The sequence below is a fragment of the Delphinapterus leucas genome, chromosome 5 (assembly GCF_059928025.1).
Source record: "Delphinapterus leucas isolate spDelLeu-1000000601 "Yukka" chromosome 5, BTC_Dleu_Yukka2, whole genome shotgun sequence".
Lineage (NCBI taxonomy): Eukaryota > Metazoa > Chordata > Mammalia > Artiodactyla > Monodontidae > Delphinapterus > Delphinapterus leucas.
Window position 1 is genome coordinate 87609818 of NC_143133.1, and position 15525 is coordinate 87625342.

The 15525-nt window shown below is 36.4% G+C and overlaps 1 protein-coding gene across 1 annotated transcript in view; it reads right to left on the reverse strand.

Moving 5' to 3' along the window:
- Positions 1-15525, reverse strand: part of ADAMTS3 (ADAM metallopeptidase with thrombospondin type 1 motif 3) — a 153037-nt gene that overhangs the window by 22423 nt on the left and 115089 nt on the right. The window contains exons 5-14 of the mRNA XM_089911263.1: positions 14844-15000; positions 13991-14096; positions 13452-13595; positions 12696-12828; positions 11119-11232; positions 8965-9110; positions 7851-8026; positions 5866-5999; positions 3976-4099; positions 531-611 (exon numbers count right to left, since the gene is read on the reverse strand). Of these exons, the coding sequence (XP_089767389.1) occupies positions 531-611; positions 3976-4099; positions 5866-5999; positions 7851-8026; positions 8965-9110; positions 11119-11232; positions 12696-12828; positions 13452-13595; positions 13991-14096; positions 14844-15000 (1315 nt within the window). The remainder of the gene's footprint in view (positions 1-530; positions 612-3975; positions 4100-5865; positions 6000-7850; positions 8027-8964; positions 9111-11118; positions 11233-12695; positions 12829-13451; positions 13596-13990; positions 14097-14843; positions 15001-15525) is intronic.

The window sequence follows — 15525 nt, forward strand, 5'->3', positions numbered from 1 at the left end:
AACTGGACACATAACAGATATCAGGAAAATTTTTATTGGACTAGTAAAATCCAGATGTGATTGCTTTTCAGTCAAAGAACTTAAAATGCACTAAAAGAAGAGGCATGCAGTATGGCACCAACCAAAATATCAGAACTAATTTGTCAACATAAATATGGCAAATTTTTCTGATATTATTCTTAATTTAGTGCATTTTATTAACATTTATTTTTCTCATCTCCTAATACAGAGCAAAAATGCATAACAAATTCAAACCTGTGAAATTATTTTTTTCCCTCATGTCATGATGAACCAACCCAGGTTTCACCAAAAGTTAAAACTCTAGTTTTGAATATTTCTTATTTTAGAGAAAGAATAGTTGGGAGAAATGACCAACAAAAATCACATTATAATGCATTTACATATAATTTTGAATTTTATGTGTATATATAGAGATACATACATATGTATCTCTATCTATATATTATTTCTTTGACATTTCTATGTTTTCAGTGCATGTTAAAGCAGAGCCAGCAGACAGAAACACTTACCAAGAATATGAGGAGAAGCCTCGTCTTCTTGGATTAACACATGTCTAGCACCAGGGGGTATATCAAACATCTTAAGGTACCCTTGGCATGTGTAGTAAATATTGGAGGGAGCAAAGAAGAAAACAAAAGCAACAACCATGGTTAGTCAGGCATTACATTCTAACTGCTCCTGTGTGCAGAAGAGGGCATCCATAAACCGAAAGAAGCAGTTTCAGAAATTAATTTCAAAGCATTGGTAGCTTTTGTGACATCTGGCATAAGATCAGAGGAATCTTTTTTTTAATTAAGTTGAGGAAAAAAAATTAATCTAGTTTCTAACCCATTAGTCACTTATTTTGTGCTGACCTACAAATTGTATCAACAATAATTCAGGCAAATACTATACTCCCCTGTGTCCCTCCGATGTGATTTTAGTTTTCTAAACCATCCTTTTGAATAGGGGTCCATTTTTAGTGCAATTAGTTGGTGAACTTCTTGATATATTTTATCTGTCTATATACTATTTTAAAAGCCTAAGTGGCAAGTATAAACAGCTGAACTTCTAACTCATGAAATATCTTCAGATTTAAACACCTGCTTTATTCTAAAGAAATTACAAAAGAAAAATCCCTGAGTAGCTTTCATTTATATTGTGATCAGCAATTAATTTGAAAGCCTTAAACAAGTTTTAAAGGGGAATGTTTTAAAATATGTGCTGTAGATTTGGTTGGAATATGTCTGCAGTTTATGTTGTGCATTGCCTCTACACGTACCCTAAGTTCAATCTTCTAACTGAGAAATCACAAAACCAATATGCTGATTAGCTTGTCTTGGGTTTTAAAATCACATATCAATCGTATTGCAGTCATTGTCTTATATAACAAACTTTCTTAGTATTATCACGTGTCCTAAAAATTATCTTAAGATCGTTTAGAATTAAGATCCTAACCATAACTCAACAATAATCAGGGCAAATAGAGAAACCAAGATGTTTTACCTCGCTTGTAAGAAAAAAATGAATATAGGAAGATTATGCAACTTATACACCTTCATTACATCATGAAACCTATAATTCATATATTACAAGTGTTGACAGAAATTCAGTTATAAATACAAAATTGCTTATGGAATCAGAAAGAAATCTGTTTTTCTGTCATTTCCTATATTGACAATTATTACCTTTGTGTAGATTTACCTAACTCTTTTACAATATTTATTAGTGTCTTAACTAAATGGAGTGGTCATTTTGGGGTCAGGGTTTTCAGCACCTAAGCCTGGGTGATACTCAGTACCTGAAATGTACCACGTTTGCCTGAGTGCAATAGCTGGAAGTAACATGCTTAAGATGCCAAGTATAGCAAAACAGCTTGATGCCATTTATGGATGCCCATCTTTCTGCAGTTTGCTACAACTTACCCAGTACATTTTTAGCTTCCCTTGTTTCAGCAAGAGAAATATTACGAGCTCCTTTGGGTAAAGTGAAGGCGCCTCTCATCTTCCCTTAAATAGAATGTCTTTAATTAGTGGAGGGTTCATGTTTATCAAAGTCTTGCTGTTTCATTGACTATACTATAAGCTATATATATTTTATTAGGTAATATATAAAATATGTTCCATAATTTTATATGTTGAAGTCAAAATGCATTTATAACACTTAGCTAATGCCAGTAAACTGTTAATAGTCAATGAAAGTAAGACTAAGCGTGAATGAGAAATGATATAGGTGATTTGAAGTTGAATACTTGCAGATTTCATTTTCCAGCAACTTGAATTCTTTACGGCACCTCTTGCTTAAATTTTTCCCTGTTGGAAAAGGTTAATTAGTCTATTGAATAACTACGATGATAACATTAGTTCAAAGAAATGGATGTTAGATTATCTTCAAACAGTTTGAATCTGTATGACTGATTAAAGCTTTCTTCTCTTCTTCAGAACTTGATTCACAGGTTTAGCATAATTTTTGGGGTATCTGAAAAAAAGTATCACTGCCTTTTATTACACATAATATAGAATGGATAATAATGGTAAAAACCATTTTCTTTACATTCATTCACTCTGGGAATAAAAAAATTAATTATTTTACACCTAAACGAACAATACGTAACTGCAATAAAGAAAGCACGGTGAATTATTTCACATTAAGATGGAGAAAATCACGTTACTCCACCAAAACCATTGTATATGTATATAATTCTAATTCTGTTTGCTTTATTAAAATAATACAATCAGCCAGAAATGGCAATATTTGATTTTTAACAATTTTCAAAGTACAAAGCATAGTAAATTATCACACAGGAATAGCAAAGATATCAGTAACTAGAGTAGGGAATGCTTAAGAAAAACACATTAGAATATAGTCAACTACCTCTGTCTAGCTCTAAATATATCAAAGAGCAAAGCTGATATGTGTGGAAATGGCTTGCGCTGCGTACCTGGGGTATAATGGGAGCAAAAAGAACTAAGAGAATTACTCTATTTGGATAAAGAACAGTTTTTTATACTTCTTATTTTTCTAAAAGGAAAAATTAGCGCTATGACAATGTGCTCAAAGTAAACCAAATCTTTGTTTTTGTTTTGTTTTATCTTGTTTTCTGTTATTCTATAAGAGACTATATCTTGGATGTAAGAGAAGCTTTTCAAGGGAAGCCTCACATTAAATTTATCTTTAAATGCTGAATTCTCAGAGACATTTGTCCAATAAATTTGTGGAATAACTGAATAATATTTGTTACAAATTTAAAGAAATTATTCAGTAATCAATGTTTATATCTAAGTCTTATGAAAATTCCAATGAATTATTATGAAAATACTAATAATTTTGCATATTATTTGCTTTTGGTTCCATCTGACGAACCTTCACCACATGCCTGAGTCCAGGCCATTGACTGTGTAACAAGCAGAGAAATTCAAACACATAAGCAATTATACCTCAGGTTATTTTTTGGTTGTATGTACCTCAAATTTGTTTGATATAAACTTGTAAATATTATGTGAAATATAGACCCTAGATTTATAAATAGGATAAACTTGTTCACTTATAAAAGAAGCAAAATGAATGTAATATTTTTAAAGTTGTATTTAAAGTTTTATAGTATTTTTAACTTCTGATCAACAATTTATGTGCAACAGAAAATTCAAGATAAGCATTAATTCTAATAATTAGGTTTAATGCATTTTATTAAGGACACAGAATTAAACAAAACACAGATTTTAACTAACTACTATAATTGATATTGGTTTTATTTGTTCCTTATCTACATTTAGTAGGTTTATTTTTTATCATGGACACTATGAGTATGAATTGTCAAAGTTGTTAAAATAATTCCTTAAAAGGTAATCTGAATAAAAATAAATCAGCAGCTAATTCTTTTATGTTTATAGAGAAAGTGCGGCATTCCTAAAAGAAGTCTCAGACAAATGCAAATCATGGAGAAGGATACTGAATTCACGAGAGACCTCATCTTACCAAGTTTCCTGGGTGTTCTGGTAAACGTCCCCTTTACGGTTCGACAATGGGAATTATCTCCTCCACAGACCCCACACTTATCCTCGACCTTGTTAGAACCGATTTCTTTATCACAGCCCACTTTCTGGGGAGAGAAGATATTAAGTGTAGCTAAGTTTAACGTGCCAAGTAAAGGTCAGCCTCCTGGAGAATGATACACCAATTGTTTCATCATCGGCCCACAGACAGGAACCAATATTCCTCTCCAGCTCTGATTTTTAATCCCTCAGTCTTTTAAAGAACTACTATGACATAAAATGACTTGTACTCTGGGCAGTAAAGTATAAATTTCCCTCGGTCTAATGAAGTGTTTCCCCTGTCATACATAGGCAATCATCAAACATGTGTGGAACGCAGAATTTGTAGCTGATGCTGAGGAGACAAAATTAAGAGGCGTTTCTCCCTTGTTGCCTTCATATTTATAAAGATGGATACTAAAATAGTGAGTTGTCTATTAGTACAGACTTTACAAGTTGGTAAGGGATGTGAGACAAAACATCACAGATGTAGTGGAGATTTTCATAGTGCCCTGAAGGAACAGACGGTGTGGAAAGGCAATTCAAGAATAAAAAGGGATTAAAACAGAGCCACAGAAGTCATCAAAAGTGGGTTCAGGTAATAATATGTGAACCATACCTAAACTAATGGAAAGTTAGAGTTGTATGTTGGTGAAGAATAGTGAAAGATCTGCAAATCACAGGCTGTGGAAGGCGTTGAATATCAGGCAGAGTTTATATTTTCACGTTACTTCAACAGGGAACTACTGAAAAGTTTTCTGAACTGGGGTAGGTCCTTAATATAAATCAGTGTTGCATAATGATAATGATACTGCACTCATAAGTTTGGGATGAGAGTGAGCAGAGAAAATACCGACAACATATACATTTAATGCACCAGATACTGTGGGAGGTGAAAGATGAACAAAACACAGATTCTACTTTAGGGAAATTTTTGTTCAGCTATGAGGCATCTGCGAATTTGAGATTCTTTTATATAACACTTTAGTTATGCTGAAGTGAAAACGAGTCAAACAGGAGCAATGTGTTCGGTTAATAAGGATAATTTCTTATCACTTTAACCTGTGAACATGAACAAAAAGTAAACTGCATTAAAAAAAAGATTAAATGGGCAAAAGACAGTTTTTGCATCTTCACTAGTACTTTTGTTCTGATGTGGAACTCAGTGTTTAAACTTAGAATTAATTGGAAGGTGAGACAGGGAGAGAGAGAAGTTTCTATCATCTTTTAAACAAACGATAAAACACATTTAGCATTGAATTTTTTTTTTTTTGCCGGTACGCGGGCCTCTCACTGTTGTGGCCTCTCCCGTTGCGGAGCGCAGGCTCCGGACGCTCAGGTTCAGCGGCCATGGCTCACGGGCCCAGCTGCTCCGCAGCATGTGGGATCTTCCCGGACCGGGGCACGAACCCGTGTCCCCTGCATCGGCAGGCGGACTCTCAACCACTGCGCCACCAGGGAAGCCCTAGCATTGAATTTTTAAAAAAGACTTGGTATTGTATTAGTGGATGGCTACTATAATATACTCAAAGCCAAGGCATGGTTCCCAAGTTGTATTCCCAGCCTTGAGGTATCAGAGGAAGCCGCCAAAAATGCATTTGGCTGGAAATTAGGAAAACTAATTAAATCTTGATTTTGCCAGTGACCAAAGTTTGATTTGATTAATTGCAATTTCTTCCCATTTTAGCTTAGCTACTGAACTATTCGTAGATTCTCATTGTAATGTGATCTCAGATAAGAGTTAAAATATTTTTGAAAATATGCAGATGAATGAAAGGAAAAGTAGAATTGCACACTACTGTACGAAGCTTTGGGGGAAGCAATCTGAACTCACCACACACTCTCCGCGCACACATATGCTGTATGGGTCTTTGTAAGAGCAGCGCGTTCCGTCATGCACCAGCTGTTTCATATAAGCAACATCTCCAGTCTCTTTGGATTGACAGTAAAGGTGGCATCTTTTCTTGGCTGCATAAGATGGAGGATTAAGTCGACTATTTATGTAAAATGGTATATTTGAACAGTATAGCTTATTTTGTTTGTAAAATATACAGTTTCAATGTGGTTTCCTGAAAACAAATTGTATAAATAAATAAAGAGTAGGGGAAAAGTATGCATACTTGGCATATTTGTTTAAACCAGGGTGACCCTACGCTTTGACATCTAAACTGGGATAATTTTGACAGTGAAAAGGGGCTCTATTAATAATATACACAGGGACAATAGGTATAAACTGGGACTGTCCCAGGCAACGCAGGTCGTATGGCTGGCTACCCTAGATTTAACCACAGCTGTTCAATAAATTTCATTCAGCATCAATTTAGTTTTAGTGACACTTAGAGCACTGAAAGGGTTTCTCTTTTTTTTTCAAAAAAAATTAATTTTATTGAAGTATAGCTGTTTTACAGTGTGTTAGTTTTAGGTGTACAGCAAAGTGATTCAGTTATACATATACATATATCTATTCTTTTTCAGATTCTTTGCTCATATAGGTTCTCATAGACCAAGCTTACCAATTTTATAGTTTCATTGCCTGTCTTCATCTATGCCATGACCTCATTTCTCATTCACATCTCAAAATTAAACTTTCAGAACTCTATTGCAACAACGATCAGTGGTCTAATGAACTTGTATAAGATGACCAGAAGTTGAAGTATTGTAAGCATTAGTAATATAAAAGTCCAACTACTGTCTGTTCTGCAAATGAATATATGTTTAATACTAAATATATGTTTAATACTAAAAGTTTCACCATGGTAGTGTGAGTCTTTCCAAAATTTATTACATTCCTATTATATGCCAAGCACTGACTTACTCTTTGATTTCATTTTTCCCCCAATTTTGTTTTCCAAACACAGAATGACAACTTGGTGAAAAAAACCCTGCGGTATATACCAAATACCAAGATGTGCATCCTCTGCCCATCCTCATTTCTGTATTCCCACTCATCCCATTGTAATTAGATTCTGCCACTTTTCTCCTCAGCCCTATAATAGTCTCATGTCTACTCACTTCCCATCTCTTCCCCGTCTTAGGGTTTCTCCTTTGTTTGACTCAAAGGCCTAGTATAGTTTTTGCTTCTTGCAGGATCTCATTAATTAAATCTAAGTTATGTGACTCACTTCCCCAAAATAAATCAAAATAATGCATTGCAATTTTGAATTCCTACACATATGCATCTTTCCTTTAAAACAGCTTTTAAACTGAACTCAGCAGTGTATTATATCACACAATAATTCTGTAACTAATTTTTATTCACTCAAGTAAGAAATATGTCAAGAAGTTCCCATTTGAACAGATTTAACCGAAAATTCAGGGGTAAGAAGTGAAACATGACAAGGGAATTTCCAAGTGTATTTCTTGATAACCAGTGTACAGTACAAAAGTAAAAGGTTATGAAGTGCCTTTTGTTATTAAATAATGGTCTTTGTCTTATTCCTGACTTGGTTGTAAAATAAGTATATTTTTCTCTAGTTATTCAGAAAGGAAGGATCACAATATTCCAGAAGCATTTCCTAGTAGAGGGATTTCAGTTGCATGAGGAGACTCAACATCTCTCCCAGGCGTTGCTTTCTACTTGTCTTTCCAGTAGTGACGGTGGCAGTGCTGCTTCCCAGGAGCTATGCCATAATTCTCACCTCTCTAGAGAAAGGCGTATGTTAGCCTTATTCTTGGAAACCCGGGAGGACCTACCCCTATAAGCACCAAGTTTTCTAAGTTACCAAGTAGAGATCAAGAGTCCAAGGGATTGCATGTTGACAAAGCTTAAGCTCTAAGTAACCATCCACACAGCAGGAAAAGCGAGGGCATCTTACTCACAGTCGGGATGTTCATATGGCAACCAGTGGTGTTTGGTATTCTGGTATTCAAAGTGGGAGTTACGCTGCTGGCACTGCTGGGCTCTGAAGTCCTCAAAGTGTTTTTGGCATTCTTCTGTATTACAAAGCTGGTACTCAAAATTAACACCAGGACAATCCTGACCACCATTGATGGGCCTAAAGAAAAGACAACATTTAAAAAGGCCTTTTGGCTCTGGTCCAGCAGTTGAAGCTTGCAGACACAGTGCTGGAGGACAGAAAGCCAAGGCTTCTGAGCTGCCAGCACAAAGTGAATGAACTCATACTTCCTACTTTCAATCCCTTTCCGAAAGCACTATCCTCTCCCTGCTGAGGTTTGGTGGTGGGAATTCCCAAACTCAACTTACATCAGTATATTTTAAAGCAGTGTATTTTTCAGTACACTGCTTTAAAATATTAAAGCAGTGTATTTTAAATGCACAGCAAAAGTAAACAAAAAACAGGTATATGGTCTCAGGAAAATTATATTTTATATCATGTATAAAACATGTAGAAGCAACCCGAAGAAACACCGATCACAGCTCTATGCCTCTGTTTCCTAATATGTAAAATGAAAATAATAGTCCAATCTTCCTTGAGTTAGCATGTTTAAAACACTTAGAACAGAGTGTGGCTCATGGTGAACCCTCGCTGTTCTAACTACTATAAGGATAACTTTTCCCCCAACAGTTCGTTGGCCTTCTTTCACCATCTTCCCGTCACCAGCTCTGAAGTATTCTTCTCCTAACTCGGAAGCGAGGGAGCCTCTGGTTGGTGTTGCTCCTGCCGGCAGGCCTGACCTTCCTCCAGCGGGTCTCACAGCCTTGGTGCCCAGGTCCTAAGAGCACAGCCATCTGCTTCCCCCGCTCAGCTCCTTAATCCTCCTAAACAGCAATTTCTTTAACAATCTCTAATCTTAACCATGGACTACTCTTCACAAGATTGATAAATGGGGATTTACCCAAAATAGAAACTTAAACCGTTAGTTTTCATGTTCTGTGTTTTACATGTACTTCAAGAAACAGAGCATTAGCGACATGACATTGAAGCATTTTCTGGTCTATCCCAATAACCAGAATGACAGGAGTTATACTCACATTGGATTATTGCACTGGCGTGTTCTAAAGCGAACACCAGTTCCACAGGTCCGGGAACAGGAGCCAAATTTGGTCCATGATCCCCAGTTGCCATCTTGTTTTTGCTGATTAGCATTCTTCCACATGCAATGACCCTTATAGCACCACTTAGGGAAACGACACAAAGCAATCATGAAAATCGGGCGTACGCGAAAGCTGAAGTTGTTATACAAGAATCACCAAGCGAAGAACTTCATTTCTTTTTTATTTTCTTTTTCAGGCAAAAATACACTTAAAACTATCTCAAAGCAGTGCCCTGTACACTGGGTGATTTAGACTTGCATTTTTAAGTATAAAATTAAAAAAATAACATTCACTCAGACAAGGTTTTAAATGACACATTTACCAGTAAGTATCAAACATCATAATCAATAAGGATGATCTGAGCACCCAACTTGCCCAGTAGGTGCTATTCTACCCTTCATCCCTCATTATCTATATTACTGGAGTTTTTTAAGGGCAATCTGCTCCCCTTTAAAATAATGACAGGAAACCATATGTCTTAATTTAGAAAATAATTAACATATCTAAAACATATATAACTTTCAAAACACTTGTACATAATTGTTAAAATTTTCCTTCACAATGATTCTGAGAGATATATGATCTTTACCTTTCTGATGAGGAAAACTGGGACCCGGAAAGGACCATGAGTAGTGTAAGACTCTCTGACCGGAAAAACTAAGTGGGGAGTACTAAAACATGGATACTGTAGAGGCCTAGAGCTTACAGTACCCAGCACACAGCAGATGCTCAAAAGGTGTTAGTTCTTTTCCCTTCCAACATTTTGACTCACTTTTTTATCGTACATACAATGAAAGTGTTTCTTAAAACTCAATTCTGGGAAATTGAAACATAACACAAATATATTTAGGGAAGTTGGATGTTCAGAGTTGGTTTACAGAATACCTTTTTCATAAAGCAAAAATGAATCAACTCATTGTTGCTTCTGTTTTTTCAGTCAGAAGTCTGTAATACTGAATACTGAATTTTCCCAAAGCAACACACTGTACAAGTTTAGCATAGTGCCTAAGAGTTTAAACGTGAATAATGGGAGATTTTATTATTATTATCATGTTTGTAATTCTCATAGCAAGTACAGTTTATACACATTCGAAATAGAGCTTTAAAGGGCTTCAGAAGACCTAAAAGCTATATAAATCTTCTTTGCCAGGTTTTGGTCCTATCTACAATATCTTATTTCCAAACTAGTCAAAGCTCTTCAACTTGAGCTCTTAACATCCCTTTGTTTTGGGTTTCATGATCTTTCCCCTCCTGAGTAGCGTAGCTTGGCACTGGGCCAGTTTCTGAGCATTTGATCCTCACTACGTAACTTGAGATTGAAACTTCTGGGCATCTTTCCCCAAAGAGCAAGGCCAAATCTTCTGTACAAGTTCACATGACTTTATTTCTGGACAACTTTCACAAGGAATGGGATGCCAGCAAGTAAATCAAATCCCATTAGGGCCCAGATACTCGGCTGAGCTGCCGCTTCCTATTCTATCAGCAGGGCGCTGTATAGTGGCCTCGAAGATGTCAGGTCCTAATCCTTAAAAGCTGTAAATGTTACCTTATTTGGAAAAGAGTTTTTGCAGATGTAATTAAGTAAGAATTTTTAGATGGGGAGATTATCCTGGATTATCCAGGTGGACCCTAAATGCCATCACATGTATCCTTATAAGAGAGGGGCAGAGGGAAATTTATACACAGAAGAGAAGGGGGCAATGTGGCCACAAAAGCAGAGACTGGAGTGGTGCAGCCACAAGTCAAGGAATTCAGTCAATCACCAGAAGCTGGAAGAGCTAAGGACAGATTCTCCACTAGCGCCTCTGGAGAGAGTATCATTCTTCCCACACATTGATTTCAGCTCAGTGAAAACTGATTTTGTTTTTCCAGCCTCCAGAACTGACAGAGTAGTTTTCTGTTAATTTAAGCCACTAAGTCTGGGGTAATTTGTCATAGCAGCTATAGGAAACTTGTACACAGTGTTCATGCATTCCCACAATGAAACTTCATGTGCTATGGTTTTCTTAAAAATGACGATACATGTTATTTAAAGATGATTATTAATGCAACGTATCTTAAATCTTTATTGTATAAATAGATTATACTCACTTTTCCAGCAGCACATTCGGTCCCATCAAGTGGGGGTCCTTTTTTAGTCTTACAAAAGTAGGGATTATCAGGATGGCTACACCAAAGCTGTTTACATGGGTCAAAGGTTCGGAACTAGAAGAGAAAAAAACCAAACTGTCAGCGACATAGAGATGGAATGACTTGTACCAACAACACCTTCTACACAGTTTCTTCATGTCATGTTTTTTGCATATTTTAATTTCAAGTTAATAGTCAAACTTGTGGCATGTTAAGAAAACAAACAAACACTGCCTAAGAATTCCAAGTAAAGAATACTTTCCTTCCACTTTTCTAAAATAACACTGATAAACAATGATTTGTCTGGGGTTCTTCTGTTGACTTTTCTATTCTTTATGCCATTTCTATCTTATGGTTTTCAAATAGACAATATTGGGATTTTTAAAAGAATGAGTAATTATTATGAACATTTTAAGTATGAAAACATTATAGTGGTTTTGCAGCTCTCAAGCCATCAGAATGGCTTCTCTTTAACCCTGAATGGATGAACCAGTCAGAAATAAATAATAAAAATGCCTATCATAATGAGCCAACTAAAAGCAGAAAATATTTGTGAAACTTTCTGTGTAAGATAATGTATTCCAGGTATAACAAAATATACAATACATTCATATAGTTTATGAAGTACTTTCCATATATTTGATCTTCATAACAATCCGTGGCTGAGAAATACGGGTTATAAGGTAAGAATATAGTTATGGATACAATAAGACAGTAACAGAGATAGACCAGAATCTTAGTCTTCTCACTCTTAAGGATGTCTTTCATTTTCCTAAAACACTACATTATAATATCCAAATGTTAAGCACACATAGTTGTGTTACTGTTTCCTCATCCGCTCTCTAACAGTAAATATCTTATCACTCTTTAGATAAATTTAAAAATATATATGTATATATATCAAACAGCAGTTTACCCACATCTTCATTGCCTACACCACTAATTATCCAGATACAGACTCATGGTCATAGCTTTTTTTTTTTTTTTTAATTAGTACTCATTTTGGATCTGGGTTTTTTGTTCTAATTCCTATTACCTAATGCAGAAACTGTAATTTTCTACACTAGTGAGCCAAAGCTTTAGAATTCTCAGGTCAGAACGTTATCGCAGGTCATTAGGAGCTGACCGTGTATACCTTACAAACAAACCAAATATCTGTATATATCTGCATATGGAGGAATTCAAACAGCAGATCAACTTCTTTTGATGAAATACTTTTTTTTCTTGCTTTAACAAATAAAGCTTTCTCCAACATATAAAAAGCCCTATTTACCAGATGTGTGACTTAAGCAAGTTGCTTAATCTCTGTAAGTCTCGGCTTGTTCATCTGTAAAATAAAAGTATACCAACTCCCTTCTAGCCTGTCACAAGGATTAAATAAGATAGTATATTTAAAGCACTTAGCTTTAGCATGTACTGACATAGCAAACACAAAATTGTTGGTTCATATTCTTGCACCAGTGAGTCTGTAAATGTCACCAAACAGGAGCTAAGCAAGTAGATTTCAATATGCAAAATCTAAATTGACTGTAACATACCGCAGTGCACATTTTATAACCAACACCAAAGTCAAAACGACATTGCTCATCCATAGAATAATTGATTCCAGGAAGTTCTGGGAGTTTGGGCCAGTCATGTTCAAAAGGGTCATCAAGGAGACAGTCATAGGAACTGTAGGAAGGAAAATACTGCATGTAGTTAAATGTTCATTTTTTTATCATGTTCCAATGAAAAAGTATTCTTAGGTTACATACTCGGGAATTTCATCAGATCATAAAGCAAGGTTTCAAAAGCATACCTTTTAAAGTTTTTAGTTTCAGCCCCATTTAGAAAAAGACCATTCATCTTTATTCATCCCAGGAAAATAAGCCAACCATACTTAGAAACACAGTAGAACCATGACAACCTTGTTCGTGTCCCTAGCTGAACCCGTCCATGGTGTGGTGTGGCAGGGCAGATCCTGACCCCTATGTTACGGAGTATAGGTGGTACCCTATGCAGGCATCGCATGACCATCCCCTCCTCAAATCAACTTTGACCATTAGTCAAAGATTCCATAAAGAATTTACTAAAACGAAACCACAGTAAAAAAATTCACTTAAATTCTAGGCTCATGGCTTAAAATATTGCAATTACATTGTGGAACTGTGCCAAAAGCTGAGTCAGAAGAAAATGTTTATCATGAACAAAAGTTTTCGTTCCCTGGGAGTTTGGTTCTGATCAAGGTCCTAAGAGCCAGTTTCACGTCTGTATTTCTACTATAACATTCTCATGACACGCAGAAGGAGACATACTGAATGTATCTTTTCAGTTCTTGGCCGCTGCAGCGGGACCAGTGGTAACGATGAAACGCTGCTTGCACCAAAGGAGCCATGACACTTCCCATGGCAGTCTCATCACCGCACCTGTTGCCTTGTCCATCATGCTCCATTCCCAGCCTAGAACACAAAGCGAGACCTTACTGGTAAGAATCATCATAGGGGCCATGGCTTTGGCATAATTTCTGTTTTGAAAATAAGTACAGGAAAATAGGTGTTTTTTAAGTTAATGTGGCTTTTGTGGAGAAGTCACAGACATTGTGAAACTGAGAGCAATCTGACACAAATGCCTTTTTTATTCTATAGCTAGGAAAAGCCCAGGAGTGTCTCTGCAAGCCAGAGTCACTCATTTAGTTTCAGTGCATGACCTCTTCACTGTTTTCAGCCCCTCAAACTTGGCAAGGGATGAGAGTTGCACGCTGGCATGCACTCTGCCCGAAGTATGAACAATACTGAGAGAAGCAGACAGAAAAGACCTTGTTTTTTTCGCTTTATAGCTGTCAGCAGTGACTTACACATGGCCAGTTTCATGGGCTACTACAAAAGCAGATGAAAAACCATCCTCATGATTCAGGGTACAACTTCTCACTGGATGACACATGCCTGTGACTGGAGCATATCCTGTAGAGAATAACAATTACTTTCATTTTCATTTTATGAGAAAACCCATTAAGAATTACTACTGGACCTTTGCCTAGGGGGAAAAAAAAGCTTTTCAGGAAACAGAGGCAGTATTATTTCTCTGCTAGCATTGCACCACATTCTCTTGGGAAAGCCACAGGTAATGGGCTCTAAAAAGATTCATTGGGTCTGCATTTTCTCCTCTCTTAAGGGAAGGAACTGCCTGGGGTTACCATTCTGTTCTGCCCACCAACTAAGCTGTGTCTTTCTGTTGTAGTGAATGGTCCTTCATATCACGGTACTGATGAAGGGAGCCAGAAATTCCACCAACGTTGAAAAGAAAACGGTCAGTCTAATTTTTTCCGAAGTCTACATCAGAATGTATTAGATAAATGTAAGCTGACTTTGGAAGAAAGCTCTTTGGCAGCAGACATTTCCCATGGCATCTCCCTTCCCATTCCAAACAGTTAGTGGAAATCACACCACATTTTACAGCATCCCCTCTGTACCCCAGATGGACACTCACTATTGTAAAGGAGAGTGTAATTTATCATAGCATTTAGGTGGCATTTAGCATTGCAAATTCCACAGAAGTCACTGGAAGCAACAGAAAGAAAGTGTATGCTTGGCTGATGCATGGAGGAAAGTGATGGTGGAGATCTGAACATTTGAACAGACTCCCTGATTTAGGATTACTTTTGAAAAGTCATGCCCTTAAGTTTTTCTTCTACATATTCATGGAAATACCTTGCATTCCAGCAGGTCCGAAGTCTTGCCTGGTTAAGAAAATTGCATGATCATGGTGTTCAGAATGATTGGGATCAGATTTTTGTTGTTGGCAAGCCCAGCGACACACGTTCTCCAAGCTCCTGGATGGGTTTCCCCTTTCTATGAGGCTGATGGACTAGGAGGAAACAATATGTTAAAGACATACATAGCATTTTCCCAAAGGCTTCCTTTAATAACTTTCTCTGAAATTAACATTTGAGATTACAGTAATTAAATAATGTACAATAATATTATCGGGGGCTTACTTGGAAATAAATACTTATTTGGAAATAAATATTTCCAAATACTCTCATTTGGAAATTCTACATGCCCATGAGGGATACCTTTATGATCGATATTACCTGTGTGAAAGGTGGCTGACACCATTAATGGAAATACGTGACACTGAGATTCTTTTGCTGTTGTGAAGCAACTCAGTATTAATCAACTGGGTGAAAATTCTAGTAAGAATTCCTGATTTAGCTTAGATTTTTAGTTTCATAAATATTAAGAACAAAAATAGAGGATACATGGAAAGATTTGGGCGTGAAACTTTTTTTCCCAGAGATGTTAAAGTGAAAGATCTTCAGTTTCAATTTTTTTTTTTTTGGGGGGGGGTCCAAAATTAATCAACATATGGGAAGAATATAAGTTCTTCAAT